Consider the following 25181-nt stretch of genomic DNA (forward strand, 5'->3'; position numbering starts at 1 on the left):
CATGTAGAAGGAAACAAACTTTTGACAGTTTTCTAAGTCCAAACTACTGTGTAATGTGACAGGTAAGATCTGGGACCTGGTAGGCTCTGCTCACTGGTCAGAGTAGGGAGAGAGGTGGCAGCTCCCAGCAAAGCTCTGCCAGGTCAATTACAGTTCAGTTAAAAAGCAGAGAAATAACTCAACAGCCACATTCACAGACCTTTCTCCTAAAATATCAGAGTGACAAACAACATCTTTCAAAGTAGGTTCACATCCATGAAATTATGAACGTGTAACGTCTGCTCGCTTTAGCAAGAACAAGCACATAGGAACTGGCACCGTTCTGAATCTGACAGATAGTGCCAGGAAAATTCCACTAGGTGGACGGAAAACCATGCACTGAAGCACAGCTGTGAACTATTTTGAGAATCATGTTCAAGTGATACCTGAATAGGGCCTAGGAGGGCAGTTGTCTGGTTCCTATGTAGCAGTAACACAAGGGATCGTGAAGAAACAGCTACAGCTGAATACATTCTGTGCACCCTCTGCTGGTTTCAGAGCAGCAAGCAGCCAAATGTCAGGACACCAATTTAATAAAGCTGAAGCAAAATCCAGGGGAAAAAAAAGAAAAAGAAATGTCAACTGCAAGCAACAGTAAGAAGAGATACCAAATTCATTTTCAAAAATTCAAAAATAAATGTTCGCAAAAAACTTTTTATTTTATAAGTGCAAAATGAAAATTAATATTGAGTGAGTGGACACTACTTACTTGCTCAAGGATGTTTCATACCAAATTTTCTGCAAGTTTTCTGCTCCTATGCTTTTACTTGTAACTTCTAAACACTCGTTTAAATCTACTTGCATTTTTTTTTTCTGTAATAGTTCAAACTAAGCATTTGTATTTTAGTATTCTGTCCTACCTCAAAAGAACAAGTAGATCAGGTGAATCTTACAAACCTTAGCAAGGAAACTGAAGTCAGTGACTATATTGTATTTAAAAGGAAACCACCCCTTTCACCGGCAGCTATTTCAGCTGTTTCTCATTATGGCTTCAAACTAAGACAGACATCCTACTCACAAAGTAAAGAAAATAGGAGTCAACATTTAGTGTTTCTTTTCAGAATCACTTTCTTCTCTTTTGCATAGCTTTTACAAACATCGGAGTTTGTAAAAGCTATGTAAAATAGTAAAGCTATTGTAAAATTATTGCTTCGCTCCAGTTTGCAATACTCCTCTCAGCTGTTCACAGGTTTACACACGAATTGCCATGGTTTGCAAAGCTGCCTTAATCCAAACCTTTACGTATTTGAGATGAACAAAAACTAAAGCAAATCAAAACACCGTAGCGTAATAGTGCTAACACTCAACAGTAGCCTTACTTGAGAAAGCTTGGCATCAACTCTACATCACAACCGTGAGAACACATAAAATCCAGCAAATGCACATCCCTCTGAAATCCCTTCATTTCACAGTTCTTCAAAACTACAGTAAATCTTTTGGTTTCAAATACACATTTAATCAATTCCAGAACACTAAAGAACAGAACTTCACATCTCACGTTCGATGCATTGCTAACAAATCTGCACGTTTAGAAAGAGTTACAGAATATGTACTCTTTTGCATCTTTCCAAAAGGAGCTTCCACAGTGGTCCATTTTAATTCCAAAAAACTACGATCTCTTGAAAGAAAAATCTCATGATATTTTATCGTGTAACAATTTGTTACGATCTATGGATTTGATTATGAAAGCGTTCATAATTTTAGAGTGCAGAATAAAATACAGTGCAGTTAACTGAAAGAAAAGCTTTCCCCATTTCTATGCAATTCTGCTGATGCTTGAATTTTTTTTCTTATTTTTATTTTTCTTTTTTTGCATCCTCCTCCACTATATTATGATACACTTAAATGGAAATAAATGCAGAAAGCTTCAGAAGCTTCATTTCTAAAAGAAGAAATTAACTACTAAACAATTAAGGTATTTTTTCAAAGGTGCATTCAACTAATATACACACATTTGAAAGATAAAAGGTAAAAGAATAAAAAGAAAATAAAGCAAATTTAAAATGTTTAAATTCAATGCAACCAGAACATTTTTTGTTTTGGAAGTGCAGTGATCAAAGAAAGATTTGACAACCACCTGAAAACGACAAATTAAATAACACTGGCATGGAGATCCTCACCCTACCAATTACTTCTGGGTGGGGATATGCAACTCCCCTCATTGCTATGGTATTAAATTAGCTCTGTTTCACACAGAAGAAAATTAAACATTGAAAGACCAATAGTAGTTGTTTTTTGATTTGCTTATTTCAAGTTTGTCTTTTTGTTTTTTAAAGAGATAGAAAATGGTGCATGTGGCAGGGACAGCACATCTCACCTATGTCACAGGTGTGACCTAGTGATTCCAAGTACCTGTGTACCTTGCTACTTTCAGCATGGTTTGGGGTTTGCTTAGTGTTTCAGAAGTGATTGCAATGAATGACTCAGAGCTGGCCACACTTTATGAAAGGAATAATAACCAGCTGCTGGACTGAGAGCCCCCATAAAGATAAAGGTCAGTGAGGGGTCATTCGACTGCCTTTTCAGTCTTCCTCTATCCAAGGGCTGCAAAGAGAGGTTCAAAACCTGGATAAGGTAGCCTGACAACAGAGGCTTGCTCTTTTCACATGCTTGTTTTATTGCACATACCCTGAGGAGCTGATCTTCACAGAACCTGTAAATCTTTTGGGGACATACTGCATCTTTCCTCATTAAGGAAGCAAGAATGCAGTTTGAGGTGCCTGGACTGGACGCCACATGTATTTATACTTCTTCCCACATGTAGGTGGGAGAAGCATAGAAGAATAGTAAGAGTATACAAAAATTGTTTCCTCAAAACTCTGAAGAATATATTTAGTTTCAGACTGAAGACACTGGAAATCATGCTATAATAATCAGCTTCAAAATACTCACTGAAGAGACCTTTTGCTGAAGAAAACGGGGCTTGTTTAGATAGGAGATGTTCTGGGGGGACCGCGTTGTGGCCCTCCAGTAATTAAAGGGAACTTAGGAGCAGGAAGGGGACAGACATTTTATGTGGTCTGATGGTGACAGAATAATGAGGAATGACTTTAAACTAAAAGAAGGGAGATTTATGTTAGATGTTAGGAAGAAATTACTTTCTCAGAGCATGGTGAGACACTGGAACAAGTTACCCAAAGAAGCTGTGGAAGCCCAATTTCTTGGAGATGCTTAGGGCCAGGTTGAATGAGGCCCTGAGCAGCCTGAGCTGGTGGGTGGAAGTCCTGCCCAAGACAGGGGGTTGGGACTGGGTTCTCTTTAAGGTCCCTTCCAACTTAAAACATTCTATATAACTGTAGGAAAAGAAACAAGGGTGGAAATATAAATGGGTATTTTGTCACTCCAATAGAGATTGTGTGCCCAAGGATAACATGTGAAGTTCCGTATTTCAAGCTTTTCAGAAATTGAGAAGAATGAAATTAGAAGGATTCTAAAGGTTTCTAAAAGAGCCCTAAGAACACCTTGGTTAGGAACAGTGATGACAGCAGGATGCCAGTAGTTCCCAAGCATGAAGACTGCATAAGAAGCGGGAATGCAAAGATGAGCAGACAGTACATTTGAGGCAACCACCTACTAGTACTGCAGAAGTTCGGAACACTGCAATGTTGCAGAATTTGATTCCTGGCCCTTCTCTGGAAAATGGGACCTAGAAACAGAAATCTACAGAATAAACATATGAAGGCTGCTCCAAAAGTAATGCCTCCTATTTTACGATGTTGGCCCACAAGGCAGATGTCTATGGCAGTAGATGTTGAACTTTCCCACCAATATTCCACTACCTTTTGTTGACATGTGACAGATGCAGCAGAGGGGCAGTCTGACAAAACGGCGTTTGCCACAGTAGTGTGGATGAAGGTAAGGGGTGTTACTGAATTCCTCAATAATGGAAAGACTGCACCCACTGACATTCATCAATGCTTACTGAACGCTGATAGAGACCAAACAGTGGATGTGAGCACAGTGAGCTGGTGGGTGGTGTGTTTCTGAGGTTCACCTTCACTGGCACAGATCGCTACGAGCACGGCACGCAGCATGGTGTGCAGGCTCTTATTCATCGCTGGCAAAAATGCATAGCTAAACTGCTGGTGACTGTTCAAAAACCGCTCAAAAACTTCAAAAACCGTTTTATAGCTGAGAATTTGCTCCATCATACAGTGTGGTGCTTCTTGTATCTGCTGTAATTTCTATGGAAATAAACAGGAGGCATTACTTTCAGAGCAACCTAGGGGTGTGTGCGTGTGTGTGGGTATACATATCAGTAGTTTAACAATAACAAATTCTAACATATTGTCTATCTTCTCATATGTACCTCAAGTCAGTGCTAAACAATCATTCTAAGATGAGATACATAATTACAAAGTTATACTGTAAGATACTTAATAGGTCCCAGTTTTGAAATGCATTAACAAGACAGAAGAACAACAGTGAAATGGCTTAGGAAACACATCTGAAATACAAAATTTTCAGAGGGCTTTCAAAAATGAAGCCAATCGGTAAAGCAGATTGTGAATTAAAACCTTTCCCTAGCAGCTTTTCCCTGTGTCTTACTATTTTACAGATATAACGGTGGAAGCGTTTAGACAATTGCTTTCACATATTTCTTCCTTTTGGATTGATGTTTGATTTTCTGTCACAAGATCAGGGACATTCAGAACAAATTAATTCTCAAAGTTGGGAGAAGTGAAATACAGATAATTTTTTTGTTAAATTTCTTCATTATGAAAAAGAGACTAAATATTCTAGTAACAAGGAAAGGGAAGAAGAGGAGAAATGCAAGATCTTGGCATTCACTATGATGTGCAGCTGTTGCATGAGACAGTTCTTGAAGTCACTTTGTGATCTCAACTTTTCAAATTGCATTTAATAGCATAAACTGTTGTGTGTTGTGAGAAATGTCATCTTACTTATATTCCTGAATATACTGGAACCAGACTATCATGTCTCTTTTTTTTTTTTTAAAAAAAAAAAAAAATCATACCATCCATTCTTATTTCTATTCTGGTCAAACAGAAATGCAAGAATTTGTTGGAAAAGGAAATTCATAGATAAGAACTGGGCAGTGCATTCTCAAATGAAATAAGAAAAATTTATTAACCTAGTGCATTTTTTTTTTTTAAATTCTTTGATGATAAAGCTACTTAAATGTAAATCCCAACCTTTCCAAAAAGCAGTAAGAAGATGGAGAAAAGAAAACCAGTGCATACATATTGGATTCTAAACAAAGAACAGTGACCATGCAGTATAACATGTAGTATGGGGCTTCTCTGCACGCAGCACTGAAAAGACCTCCTTAGAAAGCAAGGTCATTTGGAAAGAGAAAGAAGGTAAGATCAGTGTGTTTAACTAGCTTTCTTTCTTTCACTTCATGAATTATCCTGCTGAGGATTATACAAATACAACACCTGCAGTTTTTTCAAATATTTCATACATCTACTCTCATAGATTGCACATTTCATACCATTCTACTCTCAGAATCTTGGAACAGCCTTTAACAGAGATGCCATGAATACTTCTTATGAATACTTTCTTACGAATTAAATCATAAAAACAAACACATTCTACCTCTTAGAGGGCTTTAGGCTTTAAAGAGTAGAAATCAGAAAATGAAACTAGAACCAGAAATCTAGCACCTTAGCTTTTCTAATGGCTGCTGAAGAGAAAACACCTGGACAGAGCCTGAAATTCTGGATTCAGTGAAGCCAATGGCAAAATCTCACAGGTAAACAACCGGTCTTAGAATCATAGAATGGCTTGGGTTAGAAGCGGCCCCAAGGATCACCAAGTTCCAGCTACCTTGCCACACGCAGGGCCACCAACCTCATCATTCACAACTTGTCACTTACTGTGTCTGTATTGGTCATATACCTGAACACCAGAAGTAATTGAAAATGCAACAAATTTGAGCATCCTCTGATCAGCATTCAGACTGAAGTAACAAAAGCAAGGCAATGTAACTCTTGGATTTCACACTAACATCTCAGTTCCACACATTTCTTCCAGACAAGTTGGTTCACTCTTTACCTGGAGCCTTCTGTGTTCTGCAGCACCTACTACTTAAAAGAGCCAAAAGCGATGTATTCATGTTTCTATCAAGTCATTTTTCCAAGATATTGTAAACTTACAAATACTTACACATCTATCTATGGGGAAAACCCATATCTAAGGGGGATCTAAGGTGAAAACCCTTCCTAGTTTTCCTTTTTTTCTTTTGTCATATGAACAACATTTGGGAAAATGCTCCGGACTAGTAATATCTTTGGATGCTTGCTTCTTATTGGGTGAATATTTAATCAGAATGTATGTATTCATTTTCATTAAATCTAAAAAAGAAAGTTTTATTCCCATTTTGTAAGTTTTATTTGATATCAATCTAGGTTGGCAAGCCATTCCTTCTTGGACATTATCTAACTATTGCTTGTATTAGGTCCAATTTATAGTGTCTGCTAGAATTTTCAACAGGTTGAAATACTACTTGAGAAGACTTTATCTGTAAAGAACAAAATAAATTCCTCACCTAAAGGAATCAGTGTGATTTAGTTTTATAAGAGAATTAAAACTAGCATTAGGGAGTTAACTTTAAAAGACAAATGACAAACTACAGAATAAGATTACTAAACAGGCTGCACTGTTTCCATGCAAGTGCATTTTAAACTTCTTAAAAAGAGAAATACAGTCATCTTCAACTGCACATCAATCAATCAAGCAACTACTTGAGTTTTAAGAGTGCACACATCAGACTTCTCCTTCCTCTAATCCATGGTAGCTGAACATCTGTAAGATAGTAACAGTAGAAGTTCAATGAAACTTCCCCTTTTCATGAAGTCTGTGCAAAATAAAACGGAATACAATAATTTTGGCAAATACAGTTTTACAGTTTATCAACTTCAGAGAAACAAAGAACAAAAAACCACCAACTCAACTATTAAGTATCCTACTGCTTTCAAGAATCACTTTCCAGACCTTATGCACCTTCCCTAAAAGTTACTACTCTTAAAGAGGTGCTACAGATTTTGTTTTCAGTAGCTCTATCTAATCTTTCTTGATTACAAGATATAACAAAACTTCAAAATGTTGAGTACTCCAAGTGGTTGCACAAACTTTGTGGGATGAATACCACCACTAAGATGATCCTTCAAGGAGAAATATAAGGCTAGTTGCAATATGATATAAAATTTGCCCCTGGAGAGAAAAAAAAGTAAACAAAAGTCCAACCTTTTTGCAATTCTTGTCCACTTAAGTGGCTTCAAATTAAAACAACAACAACGTTTGAAATTTTGCAGCAAAATTAAGAGATTCTGCTTCCATATTTTTTCAGTCTCTCTCAGCTACACAAGAAGTAGATGGCTTCTCAGTACATCTTTACACGTGAAAGCTCAGCACTTGAAAGGCAAATGTAGCTAATTGCAATTCAGCTAATCAATAGAGAAAGATCCCTTTATCACCTTACTTAGCAACAATAAAATTGTCCTAGTTACTCTCAGTATCTTCTGACACTTTATGTTTTAAACTTCTTACTCTTAAGATTCCTTTAAAATAGAAAACTCTATTAAGTAAAACAGAAAATCCCATTAAAATAGAAAAGCCATTTTTTGGTCGTTGTTATTTGAAAACTATATTACTGGAATCAAAAATAATGAAATTTTTACCAGTTTTAAATTAAATGATCCGAAGGTTTGACTTAGTGGAAAATCTATCGACAAAATGAGCACTTTAAAATGTCATCGGATCTGCTGATCATTGATGCACAGGAACTTACTGGAGAAACCAAGACTGGAGGTAGCCTGGGCTGGAGCGATTATGTCCTGGTAGGATTCATGTTCTTGAGGAATTTAGTCTGGCCTAAAAATATAGTAAGGATCTCAGGGAGGCAAACTTTCAGCTGCTAAAGGTGGATACAGGACCTCCTGGGAGAATATCTCAGGAGATAAAGGAGCTGGCAGATACTGAAAGATATTTTTCTAAGAGCATAAGAACTTTTAATTGCTACATGCAGAAGATGAGGCAATGAAGGAACTGGCAGATAAAGTTGCTAAGCCATTATCCATCACCTTTCGTAAGTCAGGGGAAGTACCTGGTAAGTTGAAAACGGGAAACATAGCACCCATTTTTAAGAAGTGTAACTACAGATCATACATCATCACTCCAACGCTCAGTAAGATCATGAAGTAGATCTTCCTGGAAACCACGTCAAGGCATACAGAAGACAGGAAGGTGATTAGAGATGGCCAGCATAGCTTCAAAAAGGACAAATCATGCATGCCTAATTTGGTGGCCTTCTACGACAGTGACAGCACTGATGGATAAAGCGAAGAGCAACTGATGTCATCTTGATGTCAACTTTGATATGGGCCCACGTAACATTCTCATCTCCAAATTAGACAGACATGGATTTAACGGATGGACTATTGCATGGATAAATTGGCTGAATGGTCACATTCAAAGAGTTCTAGTCAATAGCTCGATGTCCACAGGCAGACTAATGATGAGTAGCGTCCCTCATGGGACAATCCATGAGGATTGATACTGTTTAATATCTCCATTGGTGACACGGACAGTGGGATCGAATGAACCCTCTGCAAGTTTGTGGGTGACGCCAAGCTGAGTGGTGTTGGTAATACCTTAGAGAGAAGGGATGCAATCTACAGGGACCTGGACAGACTTGAGAAATGGGCCCACATGAACCTCATGAAATTCAACAGGGACAAGTACAAGCTGCTGCATGTGAGCTGGTGCAATCTCAAATCAGTACAGAACGGATGAACATGCTAACAGTCCTGAAGAAAATTATGAGAGGGTACCGGTGGATGAAAATCTTCACGCAATTCGTGTTTGCAGCCCAGGAAGCCAATTTTATCCTGGGCTGCGTTAAAAGTAGAGAAACCAGATAAAGTGACATAACTGACTGTCTGATGCTCTCTACTCCACTGTTGTCAAACATCACCTGCAGGCACTATCTTCAGATCCAGGGGTGCCAACACAAGAGAGACACAGATCTGTTGGAGCAAGTCCAGAAGAGGATCACAAGGATGATCAGAGGGCTGAAACACCTCTTCTATGAGAAAAGGCTGTGAGAGTCCAGGCTGTTCAGTCTAGAAAAAAAGAAGGCTCTAGGGAAGTAATATATACCTTATTGCAGTCTTCCAGTACTCACGAGGGCTTTCAAGAAAGACAATAAGGGATGACTTATCAAGAAGTGTAGTGATATGACAAAGGTAATTGCTTTAAATTAAAAGAAGACAGATTTAGATTTGATGTAAGGAAGAAATTCTACACTATGAGACTGATAGATACTGGAACAGGTTGCCAGAAAAGTTGCAGATATTCCATCCCCAGAAGCGTGTAAGTTCAGGCTGGATGAGACAGTAGTGAGGATACAGTAAAATCTGATCTAGTGAAAGTTGTCCCTGCCCACTGCAACGGAGTTGGACTAGATGATCTTTCAGGTCCCTTTTAACCAAACCATTCTGTGTTTCTATGAAGACTGGCATAATGTATCCGTGGACATGCTCAAAACTGCTGATATTGTTTTGAGAGATCTCTGCAATAAATTGGCTTATTTTACAAATATCTTCTATAGACAATTTATTTGACAGTCTTCCAATACTGGCTTAACTAATGTCTATTCATTCCACACTGTAGACTCGATTACTGTAGTCCTGTATTGCCTTATTCAAGGCATCTTCAGAAATAAAGCAATTTAAATCACTGACATGGCTTGAAGGGTGGTACATTACCCTAGTAAATTGTAGGAATCTCGCAACCTATTCCCTTGAGTTTGCAGTAACAATGTGGAGCACTGTGTATAAAAACAAAAGTATACCAATATTTCACAGAATATATCTTCAGCAAAGAGACTGTGTCATTATAGTAAATAAAGGCTATGTTTCATCTTTATCATATTAAATGGATGCAGCATTCTGCTCAAGTACCGAACAGTGAAGTCAGAATCACAGGCTGTTTGAAATGGTAAACATTAAACAACTTACTAATGCATGAGGTTTTCAAGTAAATGTGCATACTCAAACATATTGTTTGTGTTATCTGCAGAACTATTTGGAGTTATTCATACATATCACTTTTGTAGACAAAAAGACCAAGTATGGATCAGCTGCTTTAAGTTGCTAGAATGAACAGCTTTTGTCATGGTAGAAGGCTTTAACCTGGCATAAATGAGAACTGCTCCCTAGAAGCCTGGCCCCTATTTTCTCTATGTCCCTCTCTTACTCTTCCCTTTGTGTTAGGAAAAAGTACAACACTGTTGCTAACTACATCAAAGTGTTGGATGCTAGGACAGCTCCTTTCAAGGCAAATGTTGCTTTACCATGGCTTAATCTAAAATGAGAAGGTTTTCACTCAAACTTTTTCACCAGCAAGTTAAAGAGACCATACTATGTTTGCTAGTATTACTGAATATTGTTCTTCTGGTAATATTCATCTGCACTCCAAATCAGTAAAATGAGAAATGAAACAGTTCTAGCTGTAAACAAGATGCAACTGAAAACTGTACAATAAGATTTTATTCTAGAAAAAAAATGCTGTTAGAAATTGATGGTGTAACACATACGTACAGTAGCCAATTTATTAACGTTTAAAAGATATTAACAAAGATGAAAAGTCATTAAATAATACATTGTTTTATACCACTACTAGTTGAATTATTTAAACTCTTTACCTAGTAATTTACCTATACCATCATACTATGAGTAATTTAGCATACTGTAGATCTCAGTTTAGAGAAACAGATTAACTTTTAGTTTTAAAAAAGCATTTAACAAAACATTTGTAAACAAAAGCTACTGCCAATATGTGTTTGATTCTGAGTATTTACATGGTCTGTGGCTGAAGTATTTTCAGTCTACTATATAAAAACAAAAAAAAAGAAAATCCCTTAAATACACGAAGTGCCCTCACACCTGTTTTGCATGTCTGGACTTCCAGAACTGTATCTGCCTGACCTGAATACTACTACTAGGTTGCGCAGCATTATCAAGCAACTTCTTTGAGCCATAGAGACTGCACATGAAGGTACTTTCACTTTAAATATTGTTCACCTCAAATCGCAAGACATGTTCTAGTAATAAACATATCAGCAAGGTCAAAGCAATAATTATTTAATTCACCTCACTACACCCTAATGACTACTGATTGTATAGTAGATAAAGAACCACTCATGTCCACTCTTTTCAAAGGATTACCTTCATTAAGCTGGCTCTTTACTGTCCAGAATAAAAATCCCTATAATCGATAAACTGAACCATGTCACAGCATGAAAAAGTAACCCATGTACCAGAGGAAGATGGCAAGAAACACATGTATAACTTGATTCTGCTTCCAAAATCTTGCTTGTACTTTACACTCACATGACACACTCATATTTTCATCCCTTTGGAAGAATTGGAAGGGGAATTAAAACTTGCATGTTTACACTTTAACAGTAAAGATCAAAATTCTAATCTGAGCTAAAAACACTTCTTCTAGAAAAGAGGCATTGGGATAACAGAATCCACCTCTCTGATACTACTATGCAAGAGAATAACAACTTCTTCAGAGCTAAATGAAATGCCTTCAGACAGAATTTGAACAAAAGTTATGTTGAAAGAAGTTGGTGGAATGCATTTCAACGAAACAAATTGAAAATCTTACAATATTAAATGTTCCACCACCAATTTGAAGGACATAAGCAGCAAAGTATGTGAAATAAGAGAGAATAGCGCTACTCATTTACCTAAGCAGCCAATTCCTCTCAGCAATTTAACAAGATTTTCTCCTTCAGTATTAAGCCACCAAAACACAAAGCCCCCTGATTTCTGTTAAAACAAACAAAAAAAAAAAAAAAAAAAAAAAAAAAGAGGATTTTTCAGACCAACAACAGCTTTTTACTCTTCATGCAACACTTTGGGACTTTGAGTCAATAAAAACAACCACAAATTACTTAAACACTACCACTGTCTATCCAGAATATGTTACAAAACAAGACAATGCAAATACTTAATTTTGGCTTCACATGTATCCTCATTTTAAAAAAGAAAAGCTAAAATATTACTGTATATTCTTACAGTGTCTCATATTTCACCTTCTGTAAGTAGTAAGAACTTCATACATCTACTAGCATAAGAAGGTAAATGTAAGCTTGACAGTATCACAGCGATACGCACTTTGTAATCTTACTATCTAAAGAAGGTGAACATTTTTCTAACCTATTTTTTTCAATTTTATTGAATTGTCTGCAATATTCTGTGAGTGTGTGTACATACACGCACGCACAGAGAAAGTAGTATCTACAAAGAGTTTACAAATATTTACATACATATGTTATACACATCAACTAGCATGACTGCATGATTTTCCATGTAAAAACCATACACATCTTTCTTGCACATGATAGCTGTTGCATTGGTCTTACAAAAGTAGTATAAACCTTTTGCAACAACTAGCTAAGCACATATCATAGCTGGTTCCAAGTTTTTATAGCTTGCAGGTTTCTTTAAAAAAAAAAAAAAATACAATACCTAGAACACTGTTATCAAACAAATATGCTTTATTGGCATCTAAAAACAAAATGCACCCAACATTAAAATGTACTTTTGCATTGTTTTTTAAACCCACTGCAGTACGAGGAACAAACCACAAAACACTTACTTTAGAGAAAACAGAGACTATAGTGTAGATTTTACAAAATCACTTTTAATCTCTGTGTTATGCTCCTTAAGTAACATGGGCCATTTCATTTTCTGCCAAATTGTAGGAACATAAAATATCACAGCTTTGTCTATACTTTAAAATTCTGCAGCAGCCTAAAAACACGGACAAGATACACCAGCACCTGTTTTCAAGTATAACAATTTCAATAGCCAACCTAGGGGTAGTATCTAAAAAATTCCACTGTCTTCCATAGGAAGTCTTTGTTTGACAAGCTGTTATTTTACCTTTATGAAATTAAAAGCAAGTGGGGGCAAGTTTATGTTTTACCAGAGAAATTAAAAAAAAAGTTTACCTACCATGTTCAAATTAAGAACAGTGTTCTATACAAGTCAGTTGTACAGTTATTTAAGTGAAAGATGAACATGAACATCAGATTAACTTAATTCTGGCAGACAAAAGTGAACTACTAAGGTCCAGTCAGCCATTTATCTATTACAGAGAGATGACAACTTTACAAAAGGTATCTTTTACCTACTGAGTGATGATTATGTCCCCTCAGTTTCTGTGCTTTCTACCACTGGTTCACTTTCTATATCAGCTTCTGTGTCACTCTTCTCTTTGTTTATCTCGACGGAAGATGTCAGTTTTTCATAAAGTTCTGGATCGTCCTGCACCTGTGCAGTTGGTGGTTGACTTTCTGTCTCTGTATTTTCACCGTTCACCTGGGGCAAATTATCCGCTTTGCGTTGGGAAGTGGCCCCATCAAAGTATTCAAAAACCCGTGGGTGTGGAGGGGGGATCCAGTTGTTTGACATTCTGTCTCTTCCAAACCTGTTTCCATTGATTTCTCTGCAGAAGTTAAAATCTCTGTCATCCCTGTCCCTCTGTCTTTCCCAGGGTCTTCTGCGGTCATCAAAATCTCTGTGAGCATCTTGTTCAAATCCTCTATTCCAGCTGGGACCACTTCTACTATCAAACCTATAGTTTACATGCCGAAATCTCTCTCTGTCCTCATGGAAGCCTTTAGGGCCACCATAAATAGGAAAGGCATGGTGCTCTCTTTCATCATAATCTCCTCTTTGTCCCCAGTGCTTATCTGAATTGAAAGCAAAATGCTCTCTTCGACCAAGATTATCTATACCTGGTCTTCCAAAATTTTCTCTCATGTCAACATGAGGTCTTGCAAAATGTTCTCTTCCATCTACTGGAGGTCTTCCTATGCCCTCTCTTGGATCAACTGGTGGTCGTCCAACAGAATCTCTGACATCCACTTGGGATGGTCTGTTGAGATTATCTCGGTTTTCCACTGGAGGAAAGCGATAATCTCTGTCTCCCTCCTGCTGAATATTATCGCCTCCAAGTGGTAACCTTTTCTCTGGATTAGAAATGCTATCAATATTTTGTCTTCCTGGTGTTGCAAAAGGTCTTTCTGTTTGATTAAAAATATCTCCTGGAGGAAAAGGACCTCGAGGCGGAGGGTGAAGAGATGGATCAAGGATTGCTGGAGGAGGAATACTACGCTGTGGTGGTATTCCTGGCTGCATTAATGGAAACCTTGGTCCAGGTGAATGGGGCATTAGGCCTGGACGGATATCTATGAGAGGCATTCCTGGCATCCTTTGACTACTAATATTTAAATGAGGCATATTTTGAACACCAGCTGGGTGCTGTATTGCCAGAAGTCCAGAGTTACTTGAAATATTTGGTGGTGGCACTCCCATAAGTCCAGAACTACTTGAAACATTCGGTGGTGGCATTAGGAGAAGACCAGAGTTGTTTGAGACACTCGGTGGCTGTACTCCTGCCAGAACTCCTGAGCTACTCGAAACACTGGGAGGCTGCATTCCTGGTAGAAGGCCAGGGCTGCTTGAGATATTGGGTGGATGCACTCCAGCTAGAAGCCCTGAGCTACTTGAGACATTTGGTGGTTGCACTCCAGCCATAAGTCCAGAGCTGCTCGAGACGCTGGTTGGCTGAACTCCTCCTGCAAGAGAAGAGCTACTGGAGACACTGGGTAGTTGCACTCCTCCCACAAGACCAGAACTGCTTGAAACAGTTGGTGGTTGCACTCCTCCTCCAAGTCCAGAGCTGCTTGAGACACTGGGTGGCTGTACTCCGCCTGCAAGTCCAGAGCTGCTTGAGACACTGGGTGGCTGGCCTTCTCCAGTTAACCCAGAACTGCTTGAGACACTGGGTGGCTGCATTCCTCCAACAAGTCCAGAGCTACTTGAGACATCACTTTGCACTAAAATGAATCAACAAGAAGAACAGTTACCAGAAAATGCCAATGCAACATAATATTGGAAACAAAACAGAACTTAATCCATTATTCAAGTAATACATTCAGAGTGATGATACTGCTGATGAGGTCTGTCTCAGTTTCTACAGTGAACATAGATCATTTTAATCATGTTGAGGATAGACATTAAGCCATGGAAATTAGCACCTGTATATAGTAAAGAATGTACAGCAGCTTAAAGTTGACAAACTCCACAACTATCACCCAATTTATGCAAGTGAAATATTAAAATACTTGACATAGGTCTTTAAATTTTATACTACTTTATTCTACTCTGCTTTTTTGCATTACTGTTCACGTAGAACAAATGCACTTCTAACATGTTTTCAAGAGATTTAGCTCTATTTCTCAAATCTACAAAGAAAAGATTCCCAAGAAAAAGCTGTTAGGAATAAATGATTAGATTGTGATAAAGATGATCTCCCTTACTCCTTCATTTTAAACTGAAAATTATACCTAGCATACTACTTCCAACTCTATTTATTAGTGTATTGGACAAGGACCAGATAAAAAAACCTCTTAAGCTTGATGATGTTTCTTGCATGCGAAAGTATCAGACAACAAAAACATTTCTTACCAGCTCTACCATTTTCACTGGAAGAAATCTGAAGGTCTGCAAGATGAGATCCCTTTTCATCAGGTTCTTGTTTGTTGATTGGCAGAGGATTAAAGATGCTTCCAGAAGATAATGTTGGAGTAGCTAGATTGCTACTAACTGTGCCAACAACTGGTAGAACCAGGCCAGTAAAAGGTACATCCTTCATCGTCTCTTGAGCAATTGGTAATGGAGGCTGTACTAAAGCTGTAGAGAGAAAACACAAGTGCATCACAGTAACCATATCTGCATCCTCCATGTTTAGTTTGTTAGGTATCAAGATAATAAATCAATATTCTTTTAATTACTGTAAGAATTATGGTAGTTTTAATAATCATTTTTCTTTTATGTTCAATCAGCACTCTAATCTTTACTTTTTTGTAGAGAATTTGAACTGCAGGCACCATAACCAATCAGTACTCTTTAAAAACACTCTTACATGTTAAATTGATAACAGTTAAAAGGCTAACTAAAAATAAATCATTATAAATTACTCAGCAACTAACACTTAAACTTAACTTAGCTTAAGTAATAGCTACATCTGTTATAGCCAAGTAAAAATACTGAACTATTCATACAAATATTAAATAACTCATTTGTCATTATTTTTTCCCCAGTTACTCCATGGTATATTCCTATTTTCCATTAGACAGGACTAATATATTTTTCATTAAGTGATAAGCAGTATATCAAACAAGTAAGCTTTTAATGACATACAGCAACTATGAGAAGAATCAAACTTACATGTTGGAACAACTGGTGGGACAACAGGTGGTGGGACAACAGGAGGAGGAACAACAGGAGGAACTGGGGGAGGCATAAAACCTATATGGAAAATGTACAAATTATTACAATGACAAACAAATATAATTTTGCATTAAAACCTTACTTATATTATTTGTCCTGGAAAGTTGCATCACTCAAAACCAGTGAACAACACAAGTACATGAAGATGTGACAACAGTTATTTTCAAAAAACAATCCATCTTTATTGTAAAAGATCTGCATGCTCATCTCTAAAAGGGATTTATGTCAGCAATACCCAAATAGTTATCATATTTTCATTAGGAGTTTCAAAATCTTCCGAAGAAAGGAGATGAATTTTAAGAATCTTTTAATTTTGATTTTTCCCCAAAAATTAAAAACAAAAACAATCAGAAAACAAACAAAAAAATCCAGCTTTAGTGATATGCTCCACAAAATACGTAAGATATCATTTTTAGACATTAGGAATTTCATATTGGGTTAAAATTAGAGACTCTTGATTTCGCTCAAGCAATAACCAGAAGTTGTTGGAAAACTGTACAAAGCAAAATATACGTAGCACACAGGTTGAGAATACTTATTACATACTCAATTTCCTCCTTACTGACTTACCTGGAGGTGGCTGTGAAGGATTGAAACTTGCTCGCAAGAAGGGTGGAGGAGGAATGGCACTATAACCAGGAGGAGGAACAGACATTGTGACAGGAAACGCAGGTGGAACTAAGCTAACAGCAGGCACAGCTGGAGCTACTGGAATCTTTTTTTTTATGGAAAGAAAAAAAAAAAAATGTAATTTAAATGCCTACAGCATTCAGTAACATTAAAAGAGTTTATTCACTGACTTGCCTGCAATTCATGCAAAATATTAAATGTACCCAAAAACTTTATATTCTGAAGGCTCTGAAGAATTAGACTGCGTTCTGGAATAGTATCTGCGTAACAGATAAATAAGGCCACTGGATGAATCCTATGCTTTTTTTCATTTTTCTAAAGGAGCAGAAAATGCACAGTTAGACATTATGCTAATTGAAGTATAGAAAATTACTTAGGGAGAGAGGGGAATACAAAAAGGAGGAGGGAAAGAGAAAGAAAGTGTGGTGAGAAGTTGGGGTTAAAAAGGAAGAAAAGAGAGAGGGAGGGTAAGAGAAAAAATCTGGCAGTTTGAGGGCACTTAAGAAACAGTCATTCCATTCTCATTAGAAGGAACAATATATTTCAGAACAGTGCCAGAGTGTTGTGAGGTTAGCACATGTGATACTCTAACAAACCTGATGAAATCCTGGTAATTATATAATAGTTCTATGTTCTGTTTGAGCTGTGCATTTTGGCACAGTGCAAAATACTCAGAAGTAACACAGAGCAGAATAAAAGCAATATACACATATAGACACATATACATGTATTTTTAAATGAATCACAGTCTATGCTGGGAGGAAGTTGAAATAAGAAGACCAGGGACAACATAGAAAAAACTGTAAAAGCACAGACTTCAGCACAAGTAAATGCAAAAATGTTAATTTCATAGTAACATCATGTCAGCTCAAGTGCTGCCAGTGTCTAGACACGTTAAGAAAAAATGATAATATGAATACAAGTTTTTTTTATTTAACAACTGTTCTCATTTTACAATTTCATTGGTCATACCAAAAAAGATTTTAAGAGTTTGACATAAGGCATCGGAGTTTACACTTGTGCTATACTCAAGGAAAATTACACCACATTCTTCCAGCCTTCCATAATAAACAGCTATTGATTAGATGTTAATAAAATCATGTTTTATCAGGTGGAAGAAAACACAGTAGATATTCAATGGCTCTCACAAATTACTGTGTGTATCATAGACTACAACAATCTACTATTCAGAACACAGGGCTTTAAATATTTTGCTTAGGCACTTTCCTTAATATTGCAGTTAATCTGTATTGAATAAAAACTTACCCCTCCAGCTGCGTGGAGATTCTGCAAATTCAAACTTTAATACAAACCTGTAGCATAGTGACTGGCTGTGTGTAAGCTTCTGTCTGCGTTGTAATCACTGTGCTCTTATCAACTGCAGTACTCTGCGTAGTTTGAATATTTTCTTTAGGAGGCTCTGAGCTCCTTGCTGTTTCCCATTCTTTATTAAAAAAAAAAAGAGATGCATTTTTAACATAAAAAGATACTGATGTGGGTTTTTCTAAAAAGTGCTTTTCTATTTTAAACAGTAAATACAATTATTTACTTATTATTATGCATTTTAAGAATGTTAAATGTTTCTAAACACCTGCTTCACGCTATTTAATTGTGCCTGTACACAAACAAACTTTTTAAAACTTGACAGAGTTTTTCCACCAATTATTCTGTTAATAATTCACAATACAGAGTATGTTTCAGATTTCTAAAAATTTGGCTGCAGTAGAATGACAGATCCTCAAGTGGAGAAAAAACACCAAACAAACCAATCAACTAAGCACAACTCCTTTCTACCACCTCCTCATATTAACTTCCAACAGTATCAAGAAAAAAGGTTTGTGTTTTTCAAGTATAAAATAGTAAATGTATTCTAATAATATTTCATGATTTAATTCTTATGTTACCTACAGTAAATTTTTACTCCAAGCATTGTGAATGCATTTTTACCTGAAAAATTATTGTCTCTATAATGAAACAGTCTTAATACATTGCTTATTTCAATGTAGTCTGGTCATTTGGTGCTAGACCCATTTCAAGAAAATACAGTACTCATGTATCTTTTACAAACTTAGCAAACTTCTCAAATAGGTTTCAGTATATAGGTCTAATACTACATGTTTTCTTGCCTCTGACTTTAATGGAGGAAATACCTCAAAGTTCAGCTAAGTTGGTCCTATTTGGACAAGTTCCAACACCAACTTAAGTCTCATACTAGAATATAACATCTTTCACAATCACAACTAGATCATAATTGTTACATAAATAACGTACTTAGAATTGAGCATACAGCAAATTGGAACTGTTAATTATTATCTTCCTTAAATTAATCCCTCTGACAACAGGTCATGACAATTAATTACTCCCCTACAAAAATAATCTACATTTCAATGCCATTTATACTGTAAACAAGTAGTTAGTAATATTAATGTAAATTTTAAAAGAGTATGTGTTACCTAAAGAAATAATCTTTCTCAGGATTTGCAATTATAAAGAAATAAACACATAAGTATCACTGTTAATGTTCATACCTGTATTTACTGTCTCCTGATCAATCATGCCACCTTCAGCAAAGCCCTCCAAATCATCCAGTTTTACCTTCTCCCAAGGAATATATGAAACTCCCAGATCCACATCCCAGAATTGCTTATACTCTGTTTTCACACCTTTATTTAAAGCCCAGGCAATCTGAAAATAAATCCCCGAAAGATTATCTGGTTATGTATAACCTGTGAAATGTAGGACGTTCACCTGGCCTCTGCAACAATAGGAACATTAATTACATTTAAAACCTCAAATTTCTTCTGCTTTATTTCTAACATACACATAGGGAAATCAAGAACACAGTATTTAAAGGACTCTTCCTGAAGTGTCAAAGAAAGCAGAAAAAGCATAGCACCTAATCAAATAATTAACTTCAAGAACACTAGCAATTTTAGTATTAAGTGATCTATGTGGTCAAGTACAGGACTTCAGTATTTCACAGTATTTTTTATCACCAACATGCATTTAAAACATTTTCCAGATATTTTCTAAGTATCAAGTCACAATTTTACTTAAGTATCTTCCGTATTATCTGTCCAAACCTGCACTGTACGCCATATGCACCTTAACGATTCATTCTTATTTTCCATACTGTCAGTTTGAATTAATAGCTGTTAAATAATTGATTAACTGATAAAAAAAACTGTACTGCTTTTGAAATGGACACCATCTTTGGACTAAGTTCAACTTACCTTAATAATTTTCGATCCAATTTTGTAGGACCCAGAACTAAGCTTCTGAAGAGCACGATATGCATCTTGTCTATGAACCATGCAGACATATGCACAACCTCTTGGGGGAATCATCTATTGAATAAAAAAGATCCGTGGTCTTAAAAAGCAGGAAAAATGGTACTTCAGATTACCTATCTACACTGAATACTAAAATAACAAAAAAAAAAAAGGAGGGACTTATACTGTAACCATCACTGTAATAAGCATAATTAACAATTCTGAGCATCAGCAAGAACTAAGAGTGAAGTTAGTAGAGTACAATAGTTACAACATCTAGAAGCAGCAGCAAGCTGAAGAATGGGCACTAAAAGCAGCATGACATTTAAATGACAAGCAGAAGGCAGAGATGCTATGGCAAAAGGTACTGAACAAGTTCTTTGCCTCAGTCTTCACTTGTGAATCAGTGACACAGTTAGTGGGATGAAGTGCACAGGAAGTTGGCAGGAAGGTTGGAACTGGATGATCTTTAAGGTCCCTTCCAACTTACGCCATTCTATGATTCTACTAGACTAAATCGAAATGACTCTAAATCATGAGAAATATAGCTCCTAAGGAAAGCATGCTTTTATGGTCACATTTTATAAACACGCTCTTGTTTACAGTACCATGTATCCTTTTATAAATGATTTAGATACACTGACTGCTATTTAGCACCCCTATGTATGCATATAACCAAGCCACTGAGGACATCACATCGCACTCTTGTCGATTAGTGAAATAAAAAATGATCTCTATTCCTATGTCACAACACAAAGTGAAAAGGCACAACTTTGTACTTGTTAAAATCCAACTTCAAAAAAAAAAAAAAAAAAACAACTTGTTTTAAACTTTTAAAACTGTGCAACCAAAGTTTTTGTCATGGAAAAGCCATTTTACCATGAAGCATACTGTCTTCAGTGCTTCAAACAAAAGTACATGAAAACCCACAAGCAAATATCATAGCTACAGTTTTTAAGCAGTGATAAAAAATATATGTATCAATCACCTAAACACAAGCTTAGGCTAAAAAGGAATCCAGAGGCCTAGGTATGTTTAAGTTGCTTAAAATCCTTAAAAATGGATGATTATATGCACACTTACATTAATAGATTCTATTTGTCCAAATTCTTCAAACAAGTTGGTCAAATCTTGCTGTGTTGCCTTCTTGTCTACTTGACCTACCCAAAGAGTAGTGCTGCAAACTGCCAAGAGAAGCGTTCATGTTACAACAAGTACTAAAATGTTTGCTTACAGAACACATTATGGAATGGATATAATAGGCACAGAAATCATGGATCAAAAGCAAGAATAGTAAATCTATAACTTATTAAGCAGAGAGTAGGTAAATTAATAGAAATATTAAAAGGCAAAATGAAACAAAAACAGCTGTTCAGTACAAGCGTTCACTTTTCTTGTTTTACTTTCTTTTAATCAAAATAGTTGCTTTAAAAACAGTGAAAAACATTGTTTAAAAACAATGAAATGTCAGCTATTATTGCCTGCAGCAGAAAGGTCCCTCCCAGTCAAAATATTCTGTGATCAGCTATAGCAAGCTGTAATAGCAATTTGCCACTAAAAAGCATACCTGTATGATTAAAAGACTTTCAGTTGACTCAGTAATGCTGAGAAGGACTAGCCCTCAGATTTCTCTTAGACACAACTGGCTCCTTATCTTTTGAAATTTCACAGAAGTCAATTTATTTCTCACAACAAAATGCGTAAGAAACAATTCTTCAGACCTCAACTAGTGATTAACAGTGGTTGTCATATTTTGAGTTGCTTAACAAATTGAATGAAGTCAATAGGCAGTTTTTTTTTTTCTCCTCCAATTCCAACCTCACTTACGCTCCTTAGTATCCCCCTTCTACATGAGACAGACTACCTCCAAGTACTTCAAGTGCTGATGGTCTTCTATATCGCACTTAGCATCCCTGCTTCCCGGTCCCCATCCATTCTGATTATAGTTCCCTGCTTTGTACTCTGCTGGGAGAAATCTACATCATAAAAACTATTTGCTATTTATCATGTGAAAAGCCAGAGAATAAAAACCAGACATCTAAACTCTAGTTCTGAGTTTACAGCATCTTGGAAGGATGTTAAATACTCATGCATAGAGAACAGAACACTCTTAGAAAAATGAATTCTGAATTGCTTAACTGGTCAGATACCTGACAGAATTCAAGACACCAAATAAACACAGAACCTACATCTGAAACTATGTTATCTAACCAAAGTTAAATTTGGGAGTGCAAGTTTATTACAAAAATAAATTAAGTGCAATGTGTGCATCCCAAGAATCCAGGATCCTGAAAACACCATGCTGATACAGTAACAAAATTAATTCCATTTAAAGCACTCAGCAAACTGACCAAAGTGCGCACCTTTGAACAGTGTCCACCACATACTTAAATCCCTTACAAATCCCAGTAACAAATTTTAGACCAAGTGTTGTCCATTTTCAAATGCATTGTAAAAGACAGTATTAAAAAAAAAGCATCCAGTAACTTAGTGACACTTTTGCTACTTTTCTTTTTGGAGCTAAAACTGTCAATGTAATAGCACAAGTAAAATCATCAGCAGAACAGGATGATATTTGCTGCTCTCTAAGATGAGATCATGTACCTGCTTAAGTTGTAAGAAACACGAGAACTTAAACTTACAAAAAGAATTTGTCTATCAAAGTTTGTAGAAGCTGGATATTTTTCTTTCAATGAAAAAAAAGGCATTTTCCCTTTAGAACTATATTATTAGAACAGAAAACTGTTGCCACCTACCACTTAGTGTTTTTGACCGTATTGGAGGCAATCCCTTTTTCTGACGTTCTTTTTCCCTTTCCCTAGCCCTTCTTTCACTGGAGTAGGACCGAGATGACTTTCTCTTCCTTTCTCTTGATCTTGAGCGTGAACGCTTTCTGTGTTTGCGCTTACGAGAACCAGATCGTGATCTAGACCTTCTTTTCCTTGGTGACCTACAAAATACTTGACTTCAGTATGCTGAGTTTAAAAAAAAAAAAAAAGTAATATAGTTTTATTTTTAACTACAGTCTTCAAGCTTGTTACAAATACTTCCTTTATATTTACTCAAACTGCCATTAATGTGGGGAATAGAACATATACACAGGGCTTTACATAATAAACCAAAACAAAACACGCCTCAAGATTTCCGTAACAGTACCTGTTTTTCTGGCAGAGAAAGCCTGTCAAACTCATTCGTGTTATTTTTGTTACCTGACCAGTCCTAAAAAATTTAAGGTAGTCCAAAGGTATGCAAAACAAGCTGCCGAACATTAAATCTTCATCTAGCTCACAAACACTAAATGAACAAATTACTCGTGACAACTTCGGAAAATACAAGATTGAGAATAGTAATCACAGACTGAAATCCTGTTTAAAAAAAACAAAAAACCTTCATTTTCTTAATACAAGTTCATTACTTCACCTTGAACGAGATCTTGAACGAGTTCGTGATCTTGAACGAACAGCAGATTTTTTTTCTTCTTGTTCAAAAATCTCTTCCTCAGCAACATCCTGTCCTTCATCTATGTCCATGTCCTGAGGTGAGACACAGTAGATATTCATAAAGATTTAATAAATACCCTTACCATCTATCCAAGCATATGAAAAAATGCACGTATTTTACTTCTTTTGAAATCAATATAATGTTTTCAACTTTTGCAATTAAAATTTAAAATTCTTTTACCTGTTGTTGAATATCCATTGAATCATCTACATTTGTTTCTGCTTCTAAAAACTGCTGTTGACTGCTCCCTTGTGAAGGTGATGCAGAGTGTTCTGAACCAAAATTCCCTTCCTGATTTTCCTCAGGGCTTGCCTAAATTGCAAATAATTATAAATCATAAGAAGCCTCATAATTCAAATTGTTTATTGTGTCAGAAATCAAGAATACACGAAGCAATTGTTCAAATATTTCTCAAAAACAATTAATCTACTTTATTTTCTTCCTTTTCATTCATATGGAGTAATTATCTACTGAGAAATACAGAAGCATAGGTTTCGAATAAATACTTATGAGACAGAAAATAAATGCAAGGAATACAGGAAATAAAATGAAAATCTTCAGAAAAGTAATTGACAACTTTTTTAACTTAGTTTTTACAATTATTTAATGTTTTTGTCTTCTAATAATGTTATCTACTTCATTTTCCATGTATTTAATTATTTCTATATAATCTCTGTTTCTTGGTATCAGTTCCTACATTTCTTGTTGCTCCTATCTTCTCTCCTCCTCCCACTCTGCTCCTAATTAGGTGTTTAATACTTTTGGTTTGTGTTTCATTTTTCTTCCTCTTTCCCTGAATCCTTCTCACTGATTCTGAAGAATGGAATTAAAGAAAATATTCCTTGTAACACACTGCAGTCAGTCCTGAGGAGACCTTGTGTCTTTTAGCTGCGATCAGCATGAATGTTAAACTTATTCTATGTACCACGTAATCAAGAAGCTGAGTGGACCTGAAGGGAAATAATTTCTGTAAAACCATTTGGAATAGAAGATCAAATAATAGGGGATGAGTCATATCAACTCAATACCCATATATGTAATGTAACTTAATTTCATAAATGAAATCTAATTTACTGTCCAATTCTGCTTTTTTTTTTTTAATAGTTTGTTCTACAATAAGGTAGGCCATTTAGCTTATTATTTCAAATTACATACTATTACCTATCTTTAGATAAGTCATATCAAAAGCTCCTGAAACAGACTCACCTTCCAGAGTTATATTTCTGTACAATCTATACAGAGTTTAAGCCAGAAATTGCTAGATTACACATCTACATAAAAAAAATTTAATCTATGTTGTACAAACATCCTGTTACTATAGTTAAATAAAACAAAGATTTTAGTTTCTATAGAATTAAAAACTCCAAGTCACAAATTCAAAATTCCTGTTGACATG

The 25181-nt window shown here is 36.1% G+C and overlaps 1 protein-coding gene across 6 annotated transcripts in view; it reads right to left on the bottom strand.

The window, feature by feature from the left end:
* The window catches only part of SCAF8 (SR-related CTD associated factor 8), an 83457-nt gene that overhangs the window by 22544 nt on the left and 35732 nt on the right, over positions 1-25181 (bottom strand). For 2 of the 6 annotated variants that reach the window (XM_042832566.1, XM_042832245.1), the window contains exons 10-20: positions 23966-24097; positions 23705-23817; positions 23041-23234; positions 21368-21468; positions 20246-20359; positions 19541-19697; positions 18326-18456; positions 16953-17097; positions 16320-16400; positions 15558-15782; positions 12560-14926 (exon numbers count right to left, since the gene is read on the bottom strand). In XM_042832566.1, the coding sequence (XP_042688500.1) occupies positions 13227-14926; positions 15558-15782; positions 16320-16400; positions 16953-17097; positions 18326-18456; positions 19541-19697; positions 20246-20359; positions 21368-21468; positions 23041-23234; positions 23705-23817; positions 23966-24097 (3093 nt within the window). In that variant the 3' untranslated portion in view covers positions 12560-13226. Of the gene's footprint in view, positions 1-425; positions 579-10577; positions 11847-12559; positions 14927-15557; positions 15783-16319; positions 16401-16952; positions 17098-18325; positions 18457-19540; positions 19698-20245; positions 20360-21367; positions 21469-23040; positions 23235-23704; positions 23818-23965; positions 24098-25181 lie in introns of those variants that run through there. The other 4 variants (XR_006171082.1, XR_006171074.1, XM_042832408.1 and 1 more) reach the window with 4 other exon arrangements.

The sequence above is a fragment of the Centrocercus urophasianus genome, unplaced genomic scaffold (genome assembly GCF_019232065.1).
Source record: "Centrocercus urophasianus isolate 14NV4802_14NV808 unplaced genomic scaffold, USGS_Curo_1.0 seq_10, whole genome shotgun sequence".
Lineage (NCBI taxonomy): Eukaryota > Metazoa > Chordata > Aves > Galliformes > Phasianidae > Centrocercus > Centrocercus urophasianus.